This window comes from Pongo abelii, chromosome 15 (genome assembly GCF_028885655.2).
Source record: "Pongo abelii isolate AG06213 chromosome 15, NHGRI_mPonAbe1-v2.0_pri, whole genome shotgun sequence".
NCBI classification, from domain to species: Eukaryota; Metazoa; Chordata; class Mammalia; order Primates; family Hominidae; genus Pongo; species Pongo abelii.
The window spans coordinates 23,780,270-23,806,958 of NC_072000.2; the positions used below are offsets into that span (position 1 = coordinate 23,780,270).

The window sequence follows — 26,689 nt, forward strand, 5'->3', positions numbered from 1 at the left end:
TTTTCTTTCTTCTTTCTTTCTTTCTTTCTTCATTCTTTCTTTCCTTTCTTTCTTTCTTTCTTCCTTCCTTCCTTCCTTCTTTCTTTCTTTCTTTTCTTTCTTTCTTTTCTTTCTTTCTTTCTTTCTTTCTTCAAGACAGAGTCTTGTTCTGTTGCCCAGGCTGGAGTGCAGTGGTGCAATCTTGCCTTAATGCAAACTCTGCCTCCTGGGTTCAAGTGATTTTCCTGCTTCAGCCTCCCAAGTAGCTGGGATTACAGGTGTGCACTGCCACACCCAGCTAATTTTTGTATTTTTAGTAGAGATGGGATTTCACCATGTTGACAGTCTGGTCTTGAACTCCTGACCTCAAGGCCTGCCTCAGTCTCCCAAAGTGCTGGGATTACACAAATGAGTCACCATACCCGGCTGAGACCTATTTATTTAGGTCTTGAATTTCTTTCAACAGTTTTGTAGTTTTCAGTCTACAAGTGTTCATAGATTGGAAAATTTATTATTAAAATGGTAATACTTCCCAGAGCAACCTATAGATTCCATACAATTCCTATTAAAATTCCATTATCCTTTTTTTTTGCAGAAATGACCAAGAAAAATTCATAAGGAATTGCAAAAGATCATGAATAGCAAAAACAATCTTGAAAAAGCTACAGTAATCAAGACACTGTGATAATGACATAGGATAGACATAGAAATCAATGGGATAGAATTGAGAGTCTGGATATAAACCCAAGCAAATATGGTCAATTGGTTTTCAACAAGGGTGCCAAGACCATTCAATGGGGGAAAAAAGTCTTTTCAACAAATGGTGCTGGGACAACTTGGATATCCACATGCAAAGTAATAAATCAGGAACACTATCTCACACTGTATGTAAAAATTAAAATGGATCAAAGACCTAAATGTAAGCTAAAACTAAAAAGCTCTTAGAGCATAAGGAGACATCTTTGTGACCTTGGATTAAGCAACAGTTTCTTAAATATGACACCAATGCACAAGCAAGCAAAAGAAATAAGTTGGTCTTCGTCAAAATTTAAAACTCTTGGCTGGGTGTATTGGCTCACGCTTGTAATTCCAGCACTTTGGGAGCCAGAGGCAGGCAGATCATCTGAGGTCAGGAGTTTGAGACCAGCCTGGCCAACACGGTGAAACCCCATCTCTACCAAAAATATGAAAAATTAGCCAGGCATGGTGGCATTTGCCTGTAATTCCAGCTACTTGGGAGGCTAAGGCCTGAGACTGACTAACAAATCTCGGCAAACATATGGACAAATAAAAATCCTCACACACTGCTAGTGCGAATATAAAGTGGTGCAGCTGCTTTGGAAAAGCTTGGCAGTTCCTCAAATAGTTAAATATAAGAGTTATCAGGACCTAGCAATTCCACTACTAGGTGTATAACCAAGAGAATGAAAAAGACATGTTCACACAAAAACTTGTACATGCATATTGATAGCAACAATATTTATAATAGCCAAGAAGTAGAAACACTCCAAACATCCATCAACCAATAAATGGATAAACAAAATGTGGTTTATTCCTGTTAGATATGTTAACTATCTTGATGGTGGTAATAATTTTATTGATATATATATGTCAAGCTTTATCTAATTGTGTATTTTAAATATGTGTGGTTTATTGCATGCCAATCATAACTCAATAAAGCTGTAAAAACACAAAAAGTATATCCATCCAATGCAATATTATTCCGTCATAAAATGGAATAAGTACTGATACTGCATGGATGAACCTTGAAAACATTATGCTAAGTGAAAGAAGCCACACAGGTCACATATTATATGATTCCATTTATCTGAAATGTCCAGACTAGGCAAATTCATAGATACAGAAAGTAGATTAGTGGTTGCCAGTGGCTGGAGGAAGAGAGAGGAGAGTGATTGCTAATGGGTTCAAGGTTTCTTGGTGGGGTGATTAAAATGTTCCGGGATTAGCGGTAATGGTTGCAAAATTTGTGAATATACTAAGAACCACAGAACCATACACTTCATAAGGGAGAAAATGAATTATAGGCCAGGCACGGTGGCTTACGCCTGTAATCCCAGCATTTTGGGAGGCCAGGGCGGGTGAATCACTTGAGGCCAGGAGTTCAAGACCAGCCCGGCCAACATGGTGAAACACTGTCTCTACTAAAAATACAAAAATTAGCCGGGCGTGATGGCACATGCCTGTAATCCCAGCTAGTCAGGAGGCTGAGGCAGGAGAATCGCTTGAACCCAGGAGGCGGAGGTTACAGTGAGCCAAGATCACACCACTGTACTCCAGCCTGGGCAACAGAGCGAGACCCTGTCTCAAAAAAACCAGACAAACAAACAACAACAACAAAAAGAAAATGAATTATATCACAATAAAAATATACCAAGTTTTTGTAATGTAAATAAATATATATATTATTTATTTATTTATTTATTTATTTATTTTTGGGACATGGTCTCGCTATGTCACCTAGGCTGGAGTGCAATAGTGTGATCTCAGCTCACTGCAACCTCCGCCTCCTGGGTTCAAGTGATTCTCCTGTCTAAGCCTCCTGAGTAGCTGGGATTATAGGTGCACACCACCATGCCTGGCTAATTTTTTGTGTTTTTAGTAGAGATGGGGTTTCACCATGTTGGCCAGGCTGCTCTAGAACTCTTAACCTCATGACCCACCAACCTCTACCTGCCAAAGTGCTGTGAGCCACCACACCTGGCCATAAGTATATATTTTTATCCTATGTAAATATTGGCTAAAAAAGGTTGTATTAAAATATAAATACAATGAAGTTTCAGTATCAAAATTCAAGAGGCTCCTAAAGATGAAAATAAATACTCATGCATTTATGGTGATATAAGTAAATAATTGAATACATAAATTGGTAGGAAGGGATAAAATTCCTTTCAGAATTTCAGACTGGGTGTGGTGGCTCACGCCTGTAATCCCAACACTGAAAGGCCGAGGTGGAAGGATCACTTGAGGCCAGAAGTTCAAGATAAGCCTGGGCAATGCAGTGAGACCCCATCTCTACGAAGATAAAAAATAGCCAGGCGTGGTGAGGCACACCAGTAGTCCCAGCTACTTGGGAGGCTGAGACAGGGGAATCACTTGAACCCAGGAGTTTGATAGTACAGTGAGCTCTGATCGTGTCACTGCACTCCAGCCTGGGTGACAGAGCAAGATCCAGTCTCAAAAAAAGAAAGGAAATCAGAAATAATTTCAATAACTAAATGTCAAAGGGAAATAGAAAATATTAGGGAAAATGGAGGTGAACAGAAAATCATGATTTGAAAACCGCACTAATAATACTGCAGTCAAGGTCCATGGATGAATGCTAAGATTAGTCAGGAAAATGATATTTGCATAGCTTCAAAAAAACCTACCTCCAGATGTAGATGTATAAATTTCTTTGATACCTCTCTCTTCTAGAGGTTTTCTTTCCTTCCCCTTGAGTATGGGCTGGACTTAGTGACCTGCTTCTAACAGAAGGTATGGCAAAAATACCTGGCAAATATCACTTTAACTTTAAAAGTGATCAAGGTTAACAACACCAGTTATAAGTTATGTTAATATCATATGCACCCAATAGGATGCAATATGAAGGCACATCATCTCTTGAATTCATCCATTAAATCCATAATCTCAGCCTATTCATGAAAAAACAGAAAACAAAATCAAACTGAAGAACATTCTACGACATTTTTCACTCTTGTTGCCTAGGCTGGAGTGCAGTGGTGTGATACTCGGGAGGCTGGGGCAAGAGGATCACTGAGCCCTAGAGGCATGGGTTGTGGTGAGCTGCGATTGCACCACCATGCTCCAGCTTGGGCAACAGACTGAGACCCTGTAAATAAATTTATTTTTTAAAAGTGTCAAGATTTTGAAAAGACTGAAAATCTGTCACAGTTGGAGGAGACTGAGAAAACGCGATGACTAAATGCAATGTGGGATCCTGGACTGGCTTCTGGAACAAAACAAAGTCATTAGTGGAAAAATTGGGCAAATCCAAACCCTGACTGTAATTTAATTAACATTTTTAAATTAACTTACTGGTAATTTAATTAACAAATGTTAATTTCCTAGTTTTGATAAATGTAGCATGCTTATGTAAGATGTTAACATTAGAAGAAGCTGGGTGAAAGGTATCGAGGAACACTTTGTACTATCTTTGCAACTCTTTTGTAAATCTTACATTTTTTTTTATTTTTTAGAGACGGAATTTTGCTCTTGTTGCTGAGGCTGGAGTGCAATGGTGCAACCCCAGCTCACTGCAATCTCTGCCTTCCGAGTTCAAGTGATTCTCCTGCCTCAGCCTCCAGAGTAGCTGGGATTACAGGTGCATGCCACCACGCCCAGCTAATTTTTGTATTTTTAATAGAGACAGGGTTTCACCATGTTGGCCAGACTGGTCTTGAACTCCTGACCTCAGGTGATCTGCCCTCCTCGGCCTCCCAAAGTGCTGGGATTACAGGCTTGAGCCACTGTGCCCAGCCTAAATCTTATATTATTAAAAAAGAAGGATTAAGAGCCATTCTAGTGGGAAAGCACCAACACAGATATGTTCTTTGGGGATGTCATCTGTGTATTGGCTCTTGGTTCTTCTTTCAGACACATCGTAGGATACTTCCTCCCCATTCCTTGACATTAGGTATGGCCACGTGACTTGCTTTGCTTGTATTTATTAAATATGAGTGGAAGTGATGTGTTTTACTTCCAAGTGGAAGATTGAAGAGTTACTCGCCGCATGAAGCACAGAGCTCAAAATATGCGCAAAGTAGAGCAGGGCCTTCTCGCTGACCCTTAACAGGCCATGTGGCATGATTTAGAAATAAATCTTTGCTATTTTAAGTTGTTGAGATTTTGGGGTTGTTATGATAGCATAACTTTAATATTTTAACTGACAAAGAAACATACCCATCGTTCTGGATGAGAAGATTAGGTATTTGGAGGGTGACAGGAGGGAGAGGATCAAGAAAAACAACTAATGGGTACTAGGCTTAATACCTGGGTGATGAAATAAACTGTACAACAAACCTCCATGACACAAGTTTACCTACGTAACAAACCTGCACTTGTACCCCTGAACTTAGAAAGAATACTAGTTTCACATTTTTTTGAAAACTGAAAAATTCAGTCCAGATTTTCTGACTGATTAAATATATACTAATAAATAAGACATTTATGAGAAAGAATAATGAGGTGATACTCGTACTGCTACATAACAAAAAGAACAGTCAAGTTAGCACTTATTGAGCACTTACCACATAAGTGTCACTGTTCTGTGTTTTACACCTTAACTCATTTAGTCCCTAAAACACTCCCATGAAGTAAGCACCATTATTATGGCTGTTGTACAAATGGGGGAAGGAAGCATGAAGATTTGAACTCAGGCAGTCTTATTCCAAGTCCATGCTTTTTGCTGCTGTTACCCAGTCTCTCTAGAGTAGTGCTTCTCAAACCTTCTGAGATGAAGGACTAATTGTTCCTTTGTCTTTCTTTCTTCCTTCCTTCCTCCTTCCCACTCTTTCTTTTTCTTTCTTTCTCTTTCTCTCTCTCTCTTTCTTTCACCGAGTTTCATTCTTCTCTCTCTTTCTTTCTTTCACCGAGTTTCATTCTTGTTGCCCAGCCTGGAGTGCAATGGTGCGATCTCGGCTCACTGCAACCTCTTCCCCCCCAAGTTCAAGCGATTCTCCTGCCTCAGCCTCCCAAGTAGCTGGGATTACAGGTGCCTGCCACCATGCCCAGCTAATTTTTTGTATTTTTAGTGGCGACGGGGTTTCACCATATTGGCCAGGCTCGTCTCGAACTCCAGACCTCAGGTGATCCACCCGCCTCAGCCTTTCAAAGTGCTGGGATTATAGGCATGAGCCACCGTGCCTGGCCTGTTTTAGTTTCTTATCTGTCATGGAATAACACTTTTATAAAATATAATCAAAATGGATTATCAAGAAAATGAAATTAAAAAGCACACAAAATACAAGCCTCCATTTTTATTATTAAATTTGTCAGATATTACTTTTTAAATTCCTATACAGTTTCTAAACGGTTACTCTCAATTTCCATACTTATCTCATTATGAAACATTAACAATTTGTGAACTGGCACTAGTCCATGAACCAAACTTTGAGTACCTCTGCTCTAGATTTCAAAAACAGATGTGGATATATGTGTAAAAATTTGGTATATAAAAAAGATGCTTTTCTAGATGGGTAGAAGAAAAGATTGTTCAAATGTCTTACGGTCTCACAATCCAGTGGTTATAACTGTAAAACTCATCCAGCCTTTGGGAGACACTGAAACTCCATTTCAAGATAAGAACTTGAAGGATGTTTAATGTAAACCTAAATTGATTTTCCCTTCAACTCCTTTTGGGTACATAATTGCTTTTACCTAGAATCTGTTCTTGACTTTACTCATAACAGTTATACCATGACCTCACTGTCTGTCTCCAAGATGAGACAGAAAAAACCCTTCAAGTGGGCCTGGCCAACAAGACTGAATATATTGAGCCTATTGGTCAAGTTAGCCTTTGCTTAACTTTTCCCATCCCCTTCACTGCAGCCTTAGCTGGGATGCTTTTATATAATTTTCAGAGCATGGAAGACAGACAAATAGAGCTTCCTCCTGCCATTGGCCCATGCTTTTAGGGGAGCAAAAGGCAAAAGATCGAAATCAATGACTAGGATGATGCCATGCCATGGTTCGCTGCAGGATTTCTGGCAAGGATTATGGATCGTAAATTTCAAAATACCATAACTAGGACTTCTAGTCACAAGGTAGATGTGGAAATGATGGTCCAGAAGGTATATTTCGAGGCTTGGCATGAGGCACATAAGAGAAGACAGAAGCATGGCCTATCAGCTGATGTCATCATCCTCTGGTCAGGATGGAAACCAGGGCATTGGATAGAAATAAAGTCCCTCAGGTGATTTGTCCATGTAAAACCTGGAATCAGGATACAGTGAGAGCAAAACTAGTGCCCTTTAACTCCCCCAGTCTTCAAAACTCATTTCTAGACCAGAGTGTAGTGGTATTTCTGCAAGAGAAACCTACCAAACCAGGACAAAATCCCTGTAATAGCCTTCACTTATCTCCTACAAGTCCTTGAATTCTTGGCCACAGAAGACATTTCCTTCTTCTTTAACCCTTAGAAAGAAAGGGCCTGAGGAAACTAAAGTCACTGGTTTCAATCTTTTGCCTTTTGCTCTCCTAAAAGCACAGGCCAAGGGCAGGAGGAAGCTCTAGTTGTCTGTCTTCCATGCTCTGAAAATTCTACAAAACACCCCAGCTAAGGCTGGAGTAACAGAGAGGAGGAAAGTTAAGCAAAGGCTAACCTGCTCAATAGATTCTTCCATATGATTGAATTTTAGGAATATAATAAGGTTCTTTTATGGGCTGGGCACGATGGCTCACGCCTGTAATCCCAGAACTTTAGGAGGCTGAGGTGTGCAGATAACCTGAGGTCAGGAGTTTGAGACCCACCTGGCCAACATGGTGAAACTTCGTCTCTACTAAAATACAAAAATTAGCTGGGCGTGGTGGTGGGCACCTGTAATCCCAGCTACTCGGGAGGCTGAGGCAGGAGAATCGCCTGAACCCAGGAAGCAGAGGTTGCACTGAGCCGAGATCGCGCCACTGCACTCCAGCCTAGGTGACAGAGCCAGACTCTGTCTCAAAAAAAAAAAAGGTTTTTTACTTAAGAAAATCAGAGTTCATGGCTATGATTGTGCCACCTCTCAATTAGTTTTAATCTTTGTGAATTTCAACTTGAGAGAGAGTAAGACACTTTCATGATCGCTTCTGAGAATGCCAGTTACCATATTGACTAAAGTTGAAAGTCGTGTCAGAAGTTGGGAAAACCAGAAGGTTTGTTCTGCTTTCAATGGCTTGGCTCCTCACCTCTCATCTGGGTAGTTCTTTTTTTTTTTTTTTTTTTTTTCAGGCAGAGTCTTCCTCTGTCGCCCAGGCTGGAGTGCAGTGGTGAGATCTCGGCTCACTGCAAGCTCCGCCTCCTGGGTTGACGCCATTCTCCTGCCTCAGCCTCCCAAGTAGCTGGGACTACAGGTGCCCGCCACCACACCTGGCTAATTTTTTGTACTTTTTAGTAGAGACAGGGTTTCACCATGTTAGCCAGGATGGTCTCGATCTCCTGACCTCGTGATCTGCCCGCCTCGGCCTCCCAAAGTGCTGGGATTACAAGCGTGAGCCACCATGCCCGGCCTCCTCTGGGTAGTTCTGAGAAAAGGGCTGTCTCTGTGACAGAAACATAGCTCTTTCTAAACGCCCTGATGCAATGACTGACTTATTCTCCCTCCCTCATTCTTTCCCGATGAACTGAAAGGTCTTCCATGCTCTGTTCAAATTGAATGTTGGCCAACATCACTCTCATTCCTCCTCCTGGCAAGAATGGCATCCTAGGGTCCTAGGGCCCATGAGTGATGCAAGAATTCTAAAACCTAGTTTCAAAAGAGTACCTACTAAAGATTTCATTCACTTTCTTGTGGTTCTAGTAAGGATTAATGTTAAATAAGAAGAAACACACATTAGAATGTACATATACATATACATAGAATATCCTCCTGTTCTACATCCACATGAGAACACAGGCAGGCCTACACTTGAGATTTTTTTGACACTTCATTTTTATAATTATCAAGAAATTATTAATTTTATAATTATTAAAAGCTACCAGTGTCTTCAGGCTTTGCATCTCTAGCACAAGGGGTATCATTTTTCCCCCGAGTGGCACATCTTCATTCCCAGTTCAGAAAGTACACATTGCCCTGCACGTCTCCCACGGCAAGCTGCAGGGTGGAGTCAGTGCCCAGCCAAGGTTCCAGGCAGCTCACTGACCCTTCGCATCGGAACAGGCCCAGCTACGATGGGAACAAAAATAGGGGAGGTCAGGGCTACAAGCCTAGGGCCTCCTTACTAACTTATTTTTTCTCACATTAATGCCTTTTATTTAGAAACAGGTTAGTCATACATTGCAAGTGATTGAAGAAAATAGAATTTTGATCTTTTGCCCTTTCTTACTCTAAGTTTGCTGTCTTGTGACATCCCTCTGGGATAGGTGTGCATGCACACGTGCGCGTGCACACACACACACACACACACACACTTACCAGCTGCATACTGGGTCTCTCCCATAGCTTAACATCTCTGTCCTTTGAAGCTGTCACCAGCAACTCAGGTGTCACATGGAGGGCTGTGACAGAGCCCGAGTGAATCTCAAAGAGGAAAGGGGAGAGCAGGATGGTGAGTTCTCAGGGGCCCCTCCTCAGAGAAGCATCACAATGCGCTGTGTCAGACCTAGAGCCCTCCTCCCCTAGTATTTCTTTTTTTTTTTGAGACGGAGTCTCACTCTGTCGCCCAGGCTGGAGTGCAGTGGCGTGATCTCAGCTCACCGCAAGCTCCGCCTCCTGGGTTCACACCATTCTCCTGCCTCAGCCTCTCGAGCAGCTGGGACTACAGGCACCCACCACCACGCCCAGCTAATTTTTTGTATTTTTTAGTACAGATGGGGTTTCACTGTGTTAGCCAGGATGGTCTTGATCTCCTGACCTCATTATCTGCCCGCCTCGGCCTCCCAAAGTGCTGGGATTATAGGTGTGAGCCACTGCTCCCAGCCCTCCCCTAGTATTTCTGACCCTTCCTTCAAACTCACCTTTCTACGCTGCCGTGTCTTTAGATGTGGTGTTGGCTCGCTATCCATGCTGGCATCAGTATTCATGCTGGCATCAGGTTCCCTGCAGGTAGAGGGGTCTGTCCCTGGAATTTGGGTTTCTGGAGTGTTTGCTTTTTTCTGCCAGATGTTACCTGTGGTCCATTCTCCTTCTGGGCTACATTTGGCCAGGTTCCATAGCATCCCATCAGAGCTGGCACACAAAAATGAGGACTCTGCCATTTTAAGGACAGAATTAGAGCCAAGTCTCAGGGATCTGCCATCCACCCTGGGCCATCTCCAGGCTCCTCAGGTCCTCCTGTTACCACTCACCAGATTCAGGTTTGGCTTGAGTTATCGATATTAGGGTCCTACTAGGATTCTCTAAGTTTATATCAAAGTTCAGCCTCTCTTCAAACTCTCCTGATTCGTTTTGCGTCTGTGAAAGTATAGGTAATTTTGTTTAGCCTACCCATATGAGTCAACTTGTACCAGACAAAGCAACAGTTTTCTGCTCTGGGCTGGTCAGGAATTTTTTTTTTTTTTAACTATAACTTAGATACAATCAAGTGCGCAAATCTTTTTTTTTTTTTTTTTTTTTTTTTTTTTGAGACGGAGTCTCTGTCGCCCAGGCTGGAGTGCAGTGGCGCGATCTCGGTTCACTGCAACCTCTGCCTCCTGGGTTGAAGCGATTATCCTGCCTCAGCCTCCCAAGTAGCTGGAAACACCGGCGTGCGCCACCACACCCAGCTGAGTTTTTTATTTTTAGTAGAGATGGGGTTTCACCATGTGGGCCAGGCTGGTCTCGAACTCCTGGCCTCAAGTGATCCACTGGCCTTGGCCTCCCAAAGTGCTGGGATTACAGGTGTGAGCCACTACACCTGGCTAAGTGCACAAATCTTAAATGTACATCGCGATGTATTTTTACATGTGCATCCACCCATGCAGTCACCCCACAGATCAAGATGTAGAGCATTTCCATCACCTCAGAAAATTGCCCTTATGTCCCTTTCCCATCAATACCAGACCATCACCACAAAAGCTAACAATATTCTAATGTCTGTCAACTGAAATTAGTCTTGCTTGTTCTTGAACTTCATTTAGGTGAAATCATACAGTATGTACTCTTTTGTAACTGGCTTCCTTTGCCCCGAATAATGTCTACGAGGTATGTCTGTATTATTCCATTCATCAGCATGCTGTATCACATTAATTTTTTTGCCATGTAGCATTCCATTGTATAAATATACCACAAATTATTTATCCCCTTTCTATATATTGATATTTAGCTATGATGAATAAAGCTGCTATGAAGATTCTTGTACCCGGCTTTGCAGAACATATGTACTCCTTTCTCTTGGGTATATATTTAGGAGTGGAATCACTGGGTCATGAATAGGCTTTAGTAGATAACTTTAGTGGGTAGCAGGTCAGGATTTAATAACCTTCCCAATAACAAGCGGCTCCCAGGAACCTGCATTTGAAGTGAACAGCTAGCTTTGGCGCACTCAATCCAAAAAATGTTGAACATCTATTAAGTAACTGCTAAGTATGATGACAAAAACAAGATGGAGTCCTTGCCCTCAGGATGCTATTATTCATAGGGGCAAGACAAGAGAGACATGGGAAAAAATGCAATTGAGAAAACTTCTAGGTTTATGGTTTCCCATGGCTTTCTAAAACGGTAGAGTCCTTTCTTGTACCAGTGAAATCTTACATGGGAACCCAATATACAATGTCCTAAATCAGAACTGCTCCAGTTGAAGGAGGATAGGAGGATTTGCAGCCAACTGCCTTTCCCTTCCCTATCCTCCATGACGGGCCCCTAAGGTGTAAAAACACTGGTCCTAGATGAATGTTTGCTTTAGCACACACTCAAATAGGACTTACCAATAAATAAAGAACTCCAGGATCCTTCGGCTGCAGGACAAATATGCCATACTCTTTGTGGGTGGACAATATCATAGGATTCTCTGTATAGCTGTTCCTGGTTTGTGAGAAAGGAATAGGTTGATCCCAGGATTTAAAGAGAGGTAAAGAGAAGAACACCTCTCTTTAAGACTCCAGAGTTTTCTTCTAAGTTAGACTCAACCTCAAGATAACCACTAACTCACGTTTCCTTTTTCCCCAGCTCAGGAGGAAATAGCATTTTGGATCTTACCAGATTTCAGATGGAGCATCCCCCGGCTTCATGCAAAGTAACCTCAAATCCGCTTTGGCCAAGATGAGAAAGTGACGATCAGGAGCCCAACCCAGACTTGTCAGCACCCCTAAGTCCTCCTGTAGAATTCGGTTCAGGTGAAGACTAGCTCAAAAAAGTACATGGACAGAGAAAGATCCTATTTTAGTTAACCTCTCTCAGGCTGCTCAATCCCACATGAATTCCTCAGGAATGAAGTACAAAGCAAAATGCATCACCTTCCCTGAAAATCCTGTTCCACTTTCTGGTTTTTTTTTTAACATTAGTATTCATCAGTGCCATCCCATTACTTGCTCAAACTAGGAATCTCTAACATTTTTGGCTTTTCCTTCCCTCTTTACCTCCAACTCACCAGTAAGGCCTGTGGATGCAACACATGCCCAAATCCGTATCTCCCCTTCTCGTCTCCACAGCCCAGGTCAGGCCCACATTACGTCTTTCCTAGGCTATAGCTACAGGTGTAAACGTGGTCTCCTTACCTTTAGTATCTCTCTACTACCATCCATCTTCCATACTGCCACCAGTTCTCTTTATAAAATCCAGATCATTATTCCACCCAAAATTCTTAGCACTGTGCCCTCTACAGCCTGACCCCAGTTTATCTATTCAATTCCATTTCCCTTGCTCCCACCAGGAATCCAAGGAGCTGGCCATACCCAGAATATACTACACACTCTCAATATCTCCGTATCTTCTGTACACGTTCCTTCCTCTTCCTGAAACACTGTTCCCTTCTCTTACTGGCCCAGAAAACTCCTACTCATTCTGTAAGTGTCCAACCTTAAATACCAACTCCTTCCCACAATTTCTCAAGTTCTGAAGCCCCAGGACTATGTGTGTGTGTGTGTGTGTATCTTCATTATAGCACTAGTCAGTCTGAATATGGCTGGTTTAATTATATGCACATTCCTCTACTGTGAGCTTCCTTAATTAAAGGATGAATTTCATCTGTAACTGGTTCATACTGCCTGGCCCAGAGCTTGGCATCAAGTAGGCACCTGAGAATTATTCATTTACATTGCCATGGACAGAAGCAGAAAATAATGTCCCGCTCAGTAACTAACATCCAATTGACCTAGTTCAGAAGCAGAAGTGCAGTAATTTGGGTAAAATGCCAGGAGTGAGGAGACTGCGGTTTCTATCCCATTAACCCATCAGCCTGTTTCACCTCAGATTTCCGGGTGCCGAACCCTTCTGCAGTTTCACTTGCCACTCGCTGATCTTCTCATCAGCACTGAGGACAAAGAAGGTGCGTGCCGAGGACCAGATGAGAGCACCAATGTGGCCCGGAGCCTGGTGTACACAACAAGCTCAATTCAGTGCTTCTGATGAGCCAGGATGCACCATCTTTTCCCTTCCAGGCACATATGCAACCTCTAACGCCCAGTAAATACACAGCCAGGGTAAAATTCACACAGACAAAGAACCAAGGGTACACCGACTCACCTGTGCTGTGGCCACAGCCTTAGCTTCCTGCCACAAGATTAGTTCCCCAGCTTGATTTCCAGATACTGCCATGGAACCATCTGGTGCCCAAGCCACAGCAGTGACGGCTGCAGAACTCCTTGGTATACATGTGTCATCTGGAGAAGAAAGGAAGTGCTTCATTAGGAGCTGGGATAAGAGATATCAGGCCACCCTTGACCTTTTTTTGTGCCAGTAACACACCCTGTCTCTCTCCAAGCCTCACTCACCTGCTTCCTTAGGAACCTGCCAGAGCCGTACAGAACCATCCTCAGAGGCGGTCAGCATGAGGCCTGAGGTTTCTGAAACAGCAGCAGCATGGACTGGGCCACTGTGAGCCAGGAAGGTGTGGGTATGGCACACCTAGGAGGAAGGGATGGAGATGGGCTCATGGGAGTGGGCACAACAGAAGGTTATTCCACATACCTTCCCCACCTGCCTTGACTCTGGTCCTTGCAGGAACTCACCAAGAGTGGATGCCATAACCGTGTGGCCCCATCTAGCCCGATGGTTACCACCAGAAGCTCTGACCCAGGCTGTCCAGCTGATAAGACACAGACTGAGTCAGAGGAAGGGACGCAGCAGGGGAGAAAAGAGAAGAGGCAGCAGGGAAGGGGAGGTAGCTGATGTTTTGTTACCTGCACGGGTCTCCATGGCAGCTGCACAGTGACTAATGGGTCCTGAGTGAGCAGGGATGCTGGTCAGCTCCACGCCTTGATGGTCCCACACTTTCAAGGTCCCATCCCGGCCCACAGACACCACGTGCTCCTCCTGCCCACAGAGCACAAGATCAGAGCAGAGTCATATTGAGCAGGACATGGGAAACAGAACTCCCTCCACAGAGGTGGGCTGAGCATTAGGAGCATGGAAGATGTCAACAAGGGAGGGGAACTCAGGAACAGTGGGGTCGGGTGGCTCAGGACAGTGGGGTCAGGTGGCTCAAGTTCATGATACCAAGAGGCTGTGTTTTCATGCTCTCCTCTCTCCCTTTACACCAACCCTTAGCCTCAACACCATAATCCAGTCCCAAGTATCTCATTTTCTTTTTCTCCTTTTTTTTTTTTTAAAGATAGGATCTCACTCTGTCACACTGGAGGCTGGAGTGCAGTGGTTTGATCATAGCTCACTGTAGTCTTGAAATCCTGGGCGCAAGTGATCTCTCGCCTCAGCCTGCTGAGTAGCTAGAACTACAGGCATGCACCATGGTTCCCAGCTAATTTTTATTTTTATTTTTTATGGAGATGGGGGGGTCTCACTATGTTGCCTAATCTCCAGGTATCTCATTTTTATGCTCGTTTTGCCTCTGGGATTAGATGCTCCATGCACCGTCTCCCAAAGCCCCCTTAGCCCTTCCAGAGACCCCGAGTGGGATCTCCATTGCTTTCTCACCACAGCTGCCACAGCGCTCAGAGCACTCTGATGACCCAGGAACTGACCAAGCCGCTGTCCCGACTCTGGGTCCCAGAGCCCCACACAGCCATCACTGGAGCAGGATATCTGCAGAGTCAGAAGTCAGAGGAGTGGGATTATCAGCATCCCTCCAGCATTTTGCTATGTCTGTAGTGTAGGGTGGAAGGCGGTAAGCCACGTAATTAAGGGCCTGGGTTCTCCTGGGTTCAAATCCTAGCTCTGTCACTCATTACTTTCTGCTTTGTGGTCTGTTTCTCTTTCTGAGCCTTGGGTTTCCCAACTATTTAATGAGTGTAATGATAATGTACCTATCTGATATGGTGGTTGTGGGGCTGAGTGCGTCTACATAAAGGACTTAGGCTGGGCACGGTGGCTCATGCCTGTAATCCCAACACTTTGGGAGGCCGAGGCAGGTGGATCGCCTGAGGTCAGGAGTTCAAGACCAGCCTGGCCAACATGAGGAAACCCCATCTCTACTAAAAATACAAAAAATTAGCTGGGCATGGTGGCAGGTGCCTATAATCTCAGCTACTCAGGAGGCCGAGGCAGGAGAATCATTCGAACCTGGGAGGTGGAGATTGCAGTGAGCAGAGATTGTGCCACTGCACTCCAGCCTGGGCGACGAGAATGAAACTCTGTCTCAAAAAAAAAAAAAACAAAAAAGGACTTAGCATGCTGCCTGGCACACAGTGAGCATATAATAAATGGTAGCTATTGCATATAATAAATGGTAGCTATTGTCCATATTATTATTATTATTTTGAGATGGAGTTTCACTCTTGTTGCCCAGGCTGGAGTGCAATGGCATGATCTCTGCCTCCCGGGTTCAAGTGATTCTCCTGCCTCAGCCTCCTGAGTAGCTGGGATTACAGGCATGCATCACCACGCCCGGCTAATTTTGTATCTTTAGTAGAGACAGGGTTTCTCCATGTTGGTCAGCCTGGTCTTGAACTCCTGGCCTCATGATCCACTCGCCTCGGCCTCCCAAAGTGCTGGGATTACAGGTGTGAGCCACCGTGCCCAGCCCTAGGCTTTTTAATTGGAGAGTTCGCTGGCTCAGCTTCATCACTGACCTTGGAAATGTTCTGAGTTCAATTTCCTTGTCCGAAAAATAGAGATAAAAGGAGCATCTACTTTACAGGGTGTTGTAAAGATTAAGTGAAACAATATATGAAAAGAGCTTAGTTCAATGCCTGGCACATATCAAGTTTGACAAATATTAGCTATTACTATTATTAAAGGGTGCCAGAAAAAGGACAAGGTGGGGAGTGTTGTCTTGCCCTAGGAACCCAGCTGGGCTCTGTGCCACCCCTGGCCCTTTACTCACCAGTAGGTTATCTTTGGTCCAGGCACAGCCAGTGACCCAGTCACGGTGACAGGCAAGGAAGGAGTGGATCAAAACAGGGGTTTTGGGTGTCCTCACGTCCCAGCAGAGGAGACTCTGGATAGGCCCCAAGGAGAGGGAGCAATCAGGACCAAAGGAAGGATGGGAACCCCGGAGCCATTTCAGGCAAGAAATTTCAAGGAAAGAGGAGGCACAAGGAAGCACAGGTAGACAGATCTATACTAGATTTTGCAAAACAAAAAGCAGGAGGAAGCAATGGGAAATGGGTTGTTAAGAAATCTAGGAACTACAGGGGCTATGGGACCCCAGGGTTGCATCCTTCTGCAGCTCACCCGATCCCGGCCCCCGGTGGCCAGGCTGCCTCCGTCAGTGCTGAAACTACAGCAGCTCACAGGGCCCTCATGTCCCCTCAGCTCAGTGCCACAGGGAAAGTCTTCTGCCTTGTGCGGCCGCGTCAGCAGCTGCCTTGGCCACAGCCGCACTGTGAAATCCTCTGCATTGGAAAAAGAGAGAGGGAACAGCTTCCTGAAAGAGGAAGCCAGACAGGCCCTGGGAGGCCAAAGACAGGAGCGGCCATGGGGGCTGAGGGCGACACCTGAGGCTCAGCTCCATGGGAGGGATGCAGGGAGTCACAAGGCTGTGGAGAGGCCCTGGGCAAGGGTCATCAGCGAGTGTGTACATAGGACAGGAACGCGCGGCACTCCCAGCTCCAGCTCCACAGCTCAGGCTGGGAGCACGGTTCCTTGTCTCTGCTTCTCTAACTGTACTCCCACAGCAGCTGCTCCAGACCCCTCCTCTTCTCGTGTCCAGTGTCACTTCCACCTCACGACCTGTGAAGACCAGGTCTCCCTCCTAGACAGGGCCCAGGCCATTCTACATTTGCACCTCAACATCTCTCTGTCTCCTTCTAAGGGAAACCTATCCCTTTAGACAGCAAAGTCTCCCACGGGGCAGAAACTCAAAGGATTACTGGGAGTTTAGAGGTCCCAGAATGAGGGTGAAGGAATGAGTGGAAACAGTCTAAACAGATTATGCAAGATAACTGCATTCAAAAGCACTTTGAAAGTTGTACAACAAAATCGCACATGTGTATTTTCATACACATATACATACAACTTGGAGAAAGGTATTAGTGTCTTTAAAAGGAAGTGATTTGTGGGCCAGGTGCGATGGCTCACGTCTGTAATCCCAGCACTTTGGGAGGCCGAGGTGGGTGGATCACCTAAGGTCAGGAGTTCGAGACCAGCATGACCAACATGGTAAAACCCCATCTCTACTAAAAATACAAAATTAGCTGGGCGTGGAGGCGCATGCCTGTAACCCCAGCTACTCGGGAGGCCGAGACAGGAGAATTGCTTGAACCCAGGAGGCATAAGTTGCAGTGGGCCGAGATCGCACCACTGCACTCTAGCCTGGGCAACAAGAGTGAAGCTCTGTCTTTAAAAAAAAAAAAAAAAAAAAAAAACAGTGATTTGTTAACCCTGCCCACTGTCCAGTAGTACCTGAGGCAGAAGCCAAGAGCTCCTGGGAAGTGGCCAGTCCTAGCACAGGCTTCTGGAATCTGGACAGGAGCCAGAGGGACTGAAGGGAGCATTCCTTGAGTGCCCAGCCCTGCAAGGACCCATCTTCTGCACCACTCACCAACACCTTGGGGCTTAGCCAGGCCAGGGCGGACACTGCCACATCCAGTGCCTGACCCTGAGCCCCCTGGGAACCTAGAGAATGAGAGAGAACAAGGGAGTAAGACACTTGGGAAGGGGTGGGGGGCAGGGGCTGCGCTCTTTCTAAAGGCTCAAAAACCCACCCATTCCCGTTCAGTACCTGAAGAGATTTTGTAGATCCTAATGCCATCCGCTCGATATCCAACAGCCACCTGATCACCATCTGGGCTGAGTGCCACGGAGAGAGCAGGAGAGAGAGAAAGGGAACCCAGGAGCCCACGGGGCCGACCCAGAGACCCTGACCACACCTGAACCTGGGAACCAAGAAAAGGGCTTAAGGATACCACCTCCACCACCCGGTCCTCCTCCCTGCTTTGAGTTACAGCCACTCCCATTAAAGTCCTCCTTCCAGTGACTCTTCTCATGAGAGCTGCCCCTGCACACAGGGGCACCCCTCTCCCCGTGGCTCCTGCAATCCAAGCTCCTCCACGGTCTCCTCGACAAAGGACCCCCACCCCCACCAAGATATTCTTTGCCTTTGCTATTCCTCCTCACAACCCACCACCAGCCCTCTGCAAGCTGACCTTGCCATCCTCTCCAGCCGTCAGTAACTGGCAACCCGCATGCAGGAAAAGCGCAGCAGCAACAAAGCCATGGTGGGCAGGGAAGACAGCCAGCCGTGCCCCTTCTCGCCAGGCCCACAGCTCCACCATACTGTCCAGCCGGCCCACAGCCACAACCCCCCCAGGCACATTGAAGGCCAAGGTACGGACAGAGGCTCCAGGTGCCCCCAGGTCCTACACAGGGAGGTAGAAATGGAAACGTGAAGACCTGCTCTCAGCAAAATCTTAAGTGACCCAGAATGCTGCTGTCTGTCTGTTGTCTGCCACCCTCCACTCCCGTCCTCCTGTGCTTCCCCCAAGAGCTACACTGGACCTTCTTACCTTGGTGACTTTGAGCCCATCCACCTGGAAGAAGCTGATGCTGCCAGCCCAGCTGCCTGTGGCTATTACCTGCCCCTCTGGGTGGAAGGCAACACAGTTCAGGGACTTGGGGTAGGTGTGCTGGAAGGCCAGCTGCCCACGGACTGTGTCCCACAGCTGAGGGAGAGAGAGGAGGAATCAGGATGCTGAACAGAGATGCCTGAACTTCTCAGTCCCAGACCTCCAGGAGCAACCTTGTCCAGTTACCCTGCCCTCAGCAGGGAAGGCCTTCTCTGGCCAGGGAGTCAGCAGTGTCTGCCACACTGAGAGAACAACCTCACGAGGGTGAGTCATGGCTCAGGGCCACTCTGACCGCTGCAGACCCCAAGTCTTACCTTTAGGCATCCTCCCAAGCACACAGTGGCTAGCAGCCGGCGGTCTGGGCTCAGGCAGCAGCCAGTGATTTGGTACTGGTGAGCCTTAGTCTGCAGCACCCTATCCCAGGAAGATGAAGTCAGTCCTCTGGACCCCTGGCCATCAGCTCCCTCCTCATTTCCTTCTCCTGGGGCTTCCAACAAATGGGAAAGGCCCTCACTCCAAGACAAATGGGGAGGACCCCTTACCGACAACCATGCTGCAGGTCCCAGAGCTCCAGGAGCCCGTTGAAGGCAGTAAGAAAGAGTGTATCATCGGAGAGGAACAAACAAGCAGAGATTCCATCACAGCCACTCACCACAGACTTCTCCTCCTGCGACAGTGGGTGAGGAAGTGCGGCTCAGGTCATCCCCTTGACCCTCCAAGTCCCACCACTCCAGGACCCACCCAAAAAGAAGGCCAAGGCACAAAGGCTGTGAGTCCTTGGCTCTCTATGTTGCAAGTCAAGCACACGTTCAAGTGGGGGCCTCGTGATCCAAGTGGGGCCACATTTTCTCCCCTACTCCAAACCCCATACCTATTCCCCAAGTTACAGAAAATTTTGATGGGTCTGAGAAAATGGGGTTACGTGGGGTAGGGGATGACATAAGTGTAAAGAGGATAGAAAGAGGCTGTGGTTCTAGGACTCACCTCTCCAGCCTAATGTACTATTAGCCTCCCATAAGCACTCTGTGCTGCCATAATTCCCAGCAATTTACAAATTTACAGGGAACATTCTCTCCCTGTGTCTTTGCTCAGGTTCCCTGTTCAAACAAGAGTGCCTGCCCTTCTCTATCCTATGTCCTCCTATAACTGCACAACTCACTCATGTCTTAATTAGATTACATGGCTATGGTTTGGTTCCTTTTTACCTTGTATATCTCATCTCCCAACAAAACTGACCACTTGGTGGTCAATGACAAGGTCCCAAGTCCTGTGTTTCTTGCAACGCTTAGCACAGTGCCTTAAATGGAAGGTGTGCAGCAAATATTTGCCGTGTGATTGATTTTTTGACCAAGCCCTTTGAGCTGATGTGCAGGCAGTAAAGTTGCTGAATCAATCAGAGTGATAACAGGTGTGTTTGGCTCATCTAGGGCTTCAGGGCAGTCTGCACGGATTTTCAGAGGGTAAATTCTGCCCCTCCTTGATTGTCATACCTGCCAAGTTCTCAGGTCCAACACGTAAACTGTCCCATTGGCAGTGCCCACAGCTGCTCTTTGCCCATTGGTGGAGAAGGCCACGGCAGTAGGGGATGAGGAAACTGCCAGAGACAGGCTGGAGCTACAGAAAGAGCAGGAAGAAAGGGAGGAAATAAACAAGAGAATGCAAACAGGAGTTGATTTCTGTGCTTCTGTGCCTGGATCCCTCTCCAGTGTTTCTGGTCATCCTTATTCCTCAGTTTCAGAAAAAGCTGCAGCTTGCCCTCTGGTGGGCTTACTAGGGCCTGGGGTCAAGGTCTTACCTTTGCTGATTGTTCATGGTCTGGGGTTTATTAAGCCATCGTAGTGTGTGTTGGAGGTGCCATCTCTGGGAGAGCAGTGGGGCTTGGTGGCAAAGAGGTGAGTCCAGGGGCTGGTTGGCTGCCTGCTGGGGCAGGAGCCGGGGGTACTGGCTGAGGATTGAAGCCTGCTGCCTCAGGAAGGTGCGAAATACTGCAACGTCAGCCTCGGGGAGCTTTTGTTCCTCTTTGGGGACTGAAGAAGCTATAAAAGGGTGGCAGAATGTCACTGGGGAGCCAGCTGGACCCCATTAGCCCCAGCACCAAATAAAACCATATGGTGTGTCTACAATAGTAAGTCTCAAAGTGTGGCCCTCTGGCCCTATATCAGGAATATCTCTTAAAAGTACAAAGCTTTGGGCCCCACTCCAAACCTAGGGAACCAGAATATGGAGACCCAAGGATCTGCAATTGGAACAAGTTTCCTAGATAGTTTTATGCTAACTAAATAAAGTTGAAGAATCTCTGGTCCAAGAGATCAAGGTGAAAGGTCTCCTGAGAGTCACGTGCTCACCCTCTTGGCATTTTCAACTTGAAATGGAAATTTGAATCTTTTTTCCCTGACACCCACACCCCCGCCCCAACCCTGAGCAGGGCCCCCATAAGCACACCCAGGAGTCCCATATCTCAGAGAAGAATCCAGCCAGTGACTCATCTCACCATAGAGGGCGTGGGCCTCCAAGAGCCGAGAGACCAGACCCAATTCCAAGTGTGCGGCCACCACATGGAGGTTGGTAAGAAACTTCGAAAGAAGTCCACGGTTCCCGCTCTGGAGCTGAGAAGGTCAGATTGAATTCATTAGGGATATGAAGGGGCCGGTGAGATGGGACAGTTTAGTCTCAGAACCTGGATACAGAGATAGGATCTGAGCTGGGACAAAGGACTTGAAGAAGAAGGGCAGGAAAACTGAAAGGAAAGAGGTGAAGGGAGTTTGGGAGGGGTAACGGCAGCGGTGATGGTGGAGATGGTAAGCGGAGAGGGGTCTCAGAACAACCAAAGCACTCACTTTGGGAAAGGTGTCTATGGGGTCTAGGAACTAACCAGGTGGTAAGGCAGGTCTCCCAGAGCCTCAGGAGGGCAACTTCGGAAGGTGCCTGAGGCATCAGCGTCACATGTCTTCCAGAGCTGAGCTGCATGAACAGACATTGAGAAAGGCTCAGCCTTGCATCATTCCCAAGGGCAGTAGGTGAGCTGGCCAGCAGATGGGAGCACAGTGGGTGGTCCTGGCCTCCAGGCCCAAGCCCCACACTCAGTGCCCAGGCTGACTTGGGCTGCAGTCACCTGCAATGAGGATGTGTGCCGTGTCCTCTAGCCCTGGCCTCTTCCCATAGCGACGTTTAGCTGCTGTTCTCAGGGGCCCATCAGGGAGGCACAGCCGAGCACCAGGGCGCTCCAGAGGGCCCTCCCCTAGCAAACTGTCCTCGTGTGAGGAAGGGAGAGAGAAGAAGGAAGAGGCCTGTCAGTGAGCATCCTGGCACAGCAGTGGGCTCCTATTCCCCCCTCAAATAGCGGAAACTGGAGCAGCTGGAGCAGTAGCCCATTCATGGTCTGGGAGCCAGTTGCTGAAGCTATACAGAGGGCCCTGGCTCAAAGAAGGGAAGGCACAGAGAGGTCAGCGGGAGCTCAGCTGGGGCACCTGTACCTGCGCAGACTCTGGACGAGGTAGGCAAACGGGCCCATGGGGTAGGGGTCTCTACTGTTACCAGCAGCCACTGCTTCTTCCCAGCTCTTAGTCCCCTTCGGTAGTGTCCGCCACACACTCAGCACTCCATGCAGCTGGTCCACAGTCAAACCTGAAAACTCAAGCTCTCTGAGGCCCTCATCTAACCATACAGTGTCCCCGCCCCCACCACACCCAGTCTCTCCTTGCACTGCCTGCTGAGACCCCAATGGAACCAATGTAATCCGAACCCTGGCCCTCAGCGTCCCAACCCACCCACCCCAAGCACTGACCACTCCGTGTGACCTCTAGGGCAGTCAAGGCCTGGGGAAGGACATCAGGCCCGTGCTCCTTCTCCAGTGTGCTCAGGACGTGCTGCAGCAGCAGCGGGACAGTGGCAGGCAGGGTCCGGAGTCTCTCAGACACCTAGGATGGCGGGAGGACAGCCATGCTCAGTGTGGTGGGAGAAGCAGCTTGGGTTGTGGGATAGGGAAGGGGCAGCAGGAGGACATTGTAGAGGAATGAAAAAGTAAAGAACAACAATAGGAGGGAAGTGAGGCGAGGTATGAGGCGAGGATAGGGAGTGGGTGATCACAAGACACCAAAGGACGTGGGATAGGGATGAGACAAAGCAGCTGAAGAGAGAAGGGGAAGTGGTGATTAGGACTCGGAAGGTGAGGAGAACCGACCTGCTCGTACAGCGTGAAGAGCCTCAGGTGATCGGTGACCAAGCGCAGGTAGAGCGGCCGGCCTGATTCCCGCTTCACCAGCAGCAGTCGCATCTGGCAAGACTCAGGACTCAGGGTGGGGTCCAGGAGGGCTGCCCGCAGCCAGCCCTCTGCCCCAGCACCAGCCCCTCTGCCAGGCAGCTCCTCATCTGAGAGTCCCCAGCAGACGCCAGGTCCATGGCATCACCCCAGGACACAAACCATCCCTCTCCTACGCCGCTCTGCCCAGCCAGCCCTGCCAGAAAACCCCTGTAGCTCAGCCTACCCCACCAAAAACCACTTTACTCATCCCGTCACCCCGAGAGGCCCCGGAAAGGCAATTCACCGGGGGAAGAGGGCTGGGTGACACGATCAGGAATCACAATTTTCTTATTAACAACTTCCCATGGACAGAATTTCTGAGAAAACAATGGAGCAGGTCTGTGCAAGGCAGCTAGCAGCCTCAGCACACCAGGTCTTCATAGCTCCCAGATTCACCCCACACACCCACCGGCCCCGGCCTAGAACCCAACCTGGTTGTTAAATGGTGACTCCTCCAGCCGCTTCCCGTACAGCGCCAGCTCCTCTCTCACCAGCCGGGCCCGAGCAGAGGCCTCCAGAGGCCCCAAGGCCACCACGTGGGCACCCTGGCTCTGCTCAAGGGTCTCCCCTAGGCCTGCATCACTAGACACACTCAGCACCAGGTGTACACGCTGTGATATTTGGGCAAAGGGGCAGGAAAGTAGAAAGAAAAGGAGAACCACACTGGAGAGGCCCCTCTCCTCTGTGCCATATCCCTCCTTCTCCCCAGCCTGCCTCCCAACACCCACCTCCTTCTCACACTCACCCGGGGAAGCTTCTTTGGGATCCAGTCTGAAATCAGCTGCCCATTCTGGTCCACTAACCTATCAGCCCCATCGATGATCAGGACCTGGGTCTGGCCAGGATGCAGGGACTCAGCAGACTTGGGCAGCAGCCTCTGCTGCAGCTCCCACACCAGGCTTCTGTACATGGAGAGGAAGTCAGGGTCAGTGGGACAGAGAGAAAAGCAGGGGTGGTACATGGGCATCAACGAGGCTGGGCTCATTGGGAGATACCCACCGGTAGGTGCTGGGGAGGGCACCTGGCTCTTTTAGTTGGCCACGCAGATAGGTACAGAGGCGTCTGAGCAGAGTGAGGGCAAGACCCTGGTCAGGACGAGCCCCAGAAAAGTGGAAGAAGACTAATGGTGCCACCTTGGCCCCATCAGGAGCCTGCAGGGCTGACACAAGAGATGCCTGCATGGGACAGGAACAGAAAACATGGTCACATTTTACATGCTTGAGCTCCCTGTGCCTTACCTCCTTAGCCCACACGGCCTTCCCTCCCTCCTGCCCAGGCCCCTGAGACTCTGTACCAGGAAGGCTGTCTTGCCCTGTCCTGACTGCCCCGTCACCAGGCTCAGCCTCCCGTGGTGCAGCACCAGCTGCTGCACTGTGTCCTGAAGAAGGCGTGGCCGGGCAGGACTCGGTGGCTTCTGCAGCTGCTGGAAGGTGGCCTGGACCAAGTCATCGTCTGGGATGGACACTGGCTGCTCCAGCAGGGCCCCAGGCTGAGGGTAAATGGGTCAGTGACTATCCATGATGCCATGCTCCTCAGCACTCCCAGGCTAAAAGTCACAGAGCCCCCGCCAAGCTACTTCCTACCCAGGACAACCCAGACCACCCCATGTCCCTCTCCATGCCTCTGGTCACCAGTGCTTCTGCTGACCTGCAGGTAGAGCTTCTGGATCATATTCCATACATCCTGCAGAACCAACTGCCCAAACTCCTCCAGCCCGCCAACATAGGGCCGGCCAGCTGCCACACCCCCCCACTCACAGGGGTACCTGTGGGCAAATCAAGCACAACCAAGTCAGAGCAGGCCCAGCTCCTCTCACCACATCTCTGTATAGGTGCTCCCTACCTCCCTCAGCTCACCTGCGGCAGGTGATCCCTTTCTGTCTGCTTAGGTAGCTCTTCAGTTCTGAGATCCGACATGCGGCCTCTTCAGACTCAGAAACAAAGTCAGATTTCCAGGCATCTGGCACAGAGCTGACCACCAAAGACCCCAAAAGTTGGAATAGACTCAGACCCCAGCCAGCCTCCCTCCACCAACCACCAGACATAGCTGTAATTTCCTGAAGCTCCTCAAGAAGACAGCTCTTGACTCCAGCACCAAGGCTGACGTGGGGCTGCAAAGGCATGCTGAGTCCTGTTTCTGCCTCATAGCACTCCCCTTCTATACTCTGAATACTGAGGAGAGACGACTAGCCTGTCTAGCCTTCTGGGGAAGGAGCCCCAACCTACAGGCAACAGAGAGTACCTGAGGAAGCTGGAATCACGGAAATAGATGAGAGCTTGGGCAGAGGGCTGCAGACGTTGGTTCCGGTTCAGGAACTGCATCACCTCCATCTCTGTCACAGAGCGCCCTGAAGGGTACTGCTGGGCCTGCGGGGAGGGCAGAGACAGTGAGTTTGGTCCTAGGCCACAACAACCCTCCCTCCACACCTGCCAAGGCCCCAGGCCTCCTGTATCTGTGATGTTCCTCTCTCCTTCCCTCCAGGCACAAGCAATAAAATATAGCTAATAGCTAATGTTTTTTACTTATTTTTATTTTTTTTTCCTGGAACAAGGCACTAATAGCTAACATTCATTGAATGCCTGTAATACATTAAGTATTCTGTTACAGACTTTTGTTTTTGTTTTTTTTATTTTTTGTTTTTTTGAGACTGAGTTTTGTTCTTGTCGCCCAGGCTGGAGGGCAATGGCGCAATCTCAGCTCACTGCAACCTCCGCCTCCTGGGTTCAAGCAATTCTCCTGCCTCAGCCTCCCGAGTAGCTGGGATTACAGGCGCCTACCACCAAGCCCAGCTAATTTTTGTATTTTTAATAGAGACGGGGTTTCGCCATGTTAGCCAGGCTGGTCTCGAACTCCTGACCTCAGGTGATCCACCCGCCTTGGTCTCCCAAAGTGCTGGGATTACAGGCGTGAGCCACTGCACCTGGCTCTGTTACAGACTTTTAATTCTCATAATAACCCTCCAATGTAAATGTCATTGCTTCTCTTTAATATAGGGAAATTGAGGCTAGGTCAGAGTAAGCTGCATCACACAAAGCCACACAACTTATAGATGACAGAAGGGAGATCAGTACCCAGATCTATTTGATGGCAACACCTAAGCACACCTACCCTCTTACTTTTGCTCTTGGCAACCCCAGAGGCACTTCTCAAAGGACTTTTCTCATCTAGAGCATGGTCACTTGCAGTATCTTCAGCCTGTATTTCACTTCAAGTCTCAAGGACCTGCCTGTTCATAGTCCCACGGTTTCTGACAGAGTGTGGCTTCTCCCAGCCTCTGCCCTAACCTTTGCTTCCTCCCCAGCCCTCCTCCAAACCTGTCTGCCTTACCCAGTGGAAGTGTGGATGCTCAGGAAGGTTGTAGCTGGGGGGAATGTATCCATAACGGGAGCCCAGAATCCCCACAAACAGCTGTGCGTTCTCCACCTCCCCAAGGCACACCTCCAGTTGTCTGTAGGCATGGTTATAGGGACATGTGGGAGTCACTGGGGGCATGTATCAGGGAACATAGGCACAAATAGGGAGACAGGGCCCTGGCTAGCAACTGAGGAAAGAAAAGGTAGGCTGCTCTTGTTAGTATCCAAGGAGCGACTCCCGCTTTTACCCTCATCCATTCTTGCAGCCCCAACCATGCCCACCTCAGATCCACCACTCAAGCC

General features: G+C 48.0%; 1 protein-coding gene across 4 annotated transcripts in view; it reads right to left on the reverse strand.

Moving 5' to 3' along the window:
• Positions 1 to 5,960: 5,960 nt before the first annotated feature.
• Positions 5,961 to 26,689, reverse strand: part of TEP1 (telomerase associated protein 1) — a 46,356-nt gene continuing 25,627 nt past the window's right edge. For all 4 annotated transcript variants that reach the window (XM_063715430.1, XM_063715433.1, XM_063715431.1 and 1 more), the window contains 36 exons: positions 26,361 to 26,481; positions 25,275 to 25,399; positions 24,890 to 25,003; positions 24,681 to 24,798; positions 24,328 to 24,522; positions 24,033 to 24,208; positions 23,779 to 23,935; positions 23,465 to 23,644; positions 22,914 to 23,006; positions 22,518 to 22,650; positions 22,207 to 22,357; positions 21,846 to 21,979; positions 21,606 to 21,694; positions 21,225 to 21,339; positions 20,529 to 20,769; positions 20,224 to 20,347; positions 19,276 to 19,400; positions 19,048 to 19,147; positions 18,674 to 18,829; positions 18,314 to 18,526; positions 17,890 to 18,043; positions 17,571 to 17,783; positions 16,401 to 16,561; positions 16,051 to 16,164; positions 14,703 to 14,810; positions 13,952 to 14,084; positions 13,781 to 13,857; positions 13,544 to 13,676; positions 13,296 to 13,432; positions 13,018 to 13,142; positions 11,811 to 11,954; positions 11,540 to 11,636; positions 9,983 to 10,088; positions 9,653 to 9,885; positions 9,111 to 9,215; positions 5,961 to 8,861 (listed from right to left, as the gene is read on the reverse strand). In XM_063715430.1, coding sequence (XP_063571500.1) covers positions 8,739 to 8,861; positions 9,111 to 9,215; positions 9,653 to 9,885; positions 9,983 to 10,088; positions 11,540 to 11,636; positions 11,811 to 11,954; positions 13,018 to 13,142; positions 13,296 to 13,432; positions 13,544 to 13,676; positions 13,781 to 13,857; positions 13,952 to 14,084; positions 14,703 to 14,810; positions 16,051 to 16,164; positions 16,401 to 16,561; positions 17,571 to 17,783; positions 17,890 to 18,043; positions 18,314 to 18,526; positions 18,674 to 18,829; positions 19,048 to 19,147; positions 19,276 to 19,400; positions 20,224 to 20,347; positions 20,529 to 20,769; positions 21,225 to 21,339; positions 21,606 to 21,694; positions 21,846 to 21,979; positions 22,207 to 22,357; positions 22,518 to 22,650; positions 22,914 to 23,006; positions 23,465 to 23,644; positions 23,779 to 23,935; positions 24,033 to 24,208; positions 24,328 to 24,522; positions 24,681 to 24,798; positions 24,890 to 25,003; positions 25,275 to 25,399; positions 26,361 to 26,481 — 5,023 coding nt within the window. In that variant the 3' untranslated portion in view covers positions 5,961 to 8,738. The remainder of the gene's footprint in view (positions 8,862 to 9,110; positions 9,216 to 9,652; positions 9,886 to 9,982; positions 10,089 to 11,539; positions 11,637 to 11,810; positions 11,955 to 13,017; positions 13,143 to 13,295; positions 13,433 to 13,543; positions 13,677 to 13,780; positions 13,858 to 13,951; positions 14,085 to 14,702; positions 14,811 to 16,050; positions 16,165 to 16,400; positions 16,562 to 17,570; positions 17,784 to 17,889; positions 18,044 to 18,313; positions 18,527 to 18,673; positions 18,830 to 19,047; positions 19,148 to 19,275; positions 19,401 to 20,223; positions 20,348 to 20,528; positions 20,770 to 21,224; positions 21,340 to 21,605; positions 21,695 to 21,845; positions 21,980 to 22,206; positions 22,358 to 22,517; positions 22,651 to 22,913; positions 23,007 to 23,464; positions 23,645 to 23,778; positions 23,936 to 24,032; positions 24,209 to 24,327; positions 24,523 to 24,680; positions 24,799 to 24,889; positions 25,004 to 25,274; positions 25,400 to 26,360; positions 26,482 to 26,689) is intronic.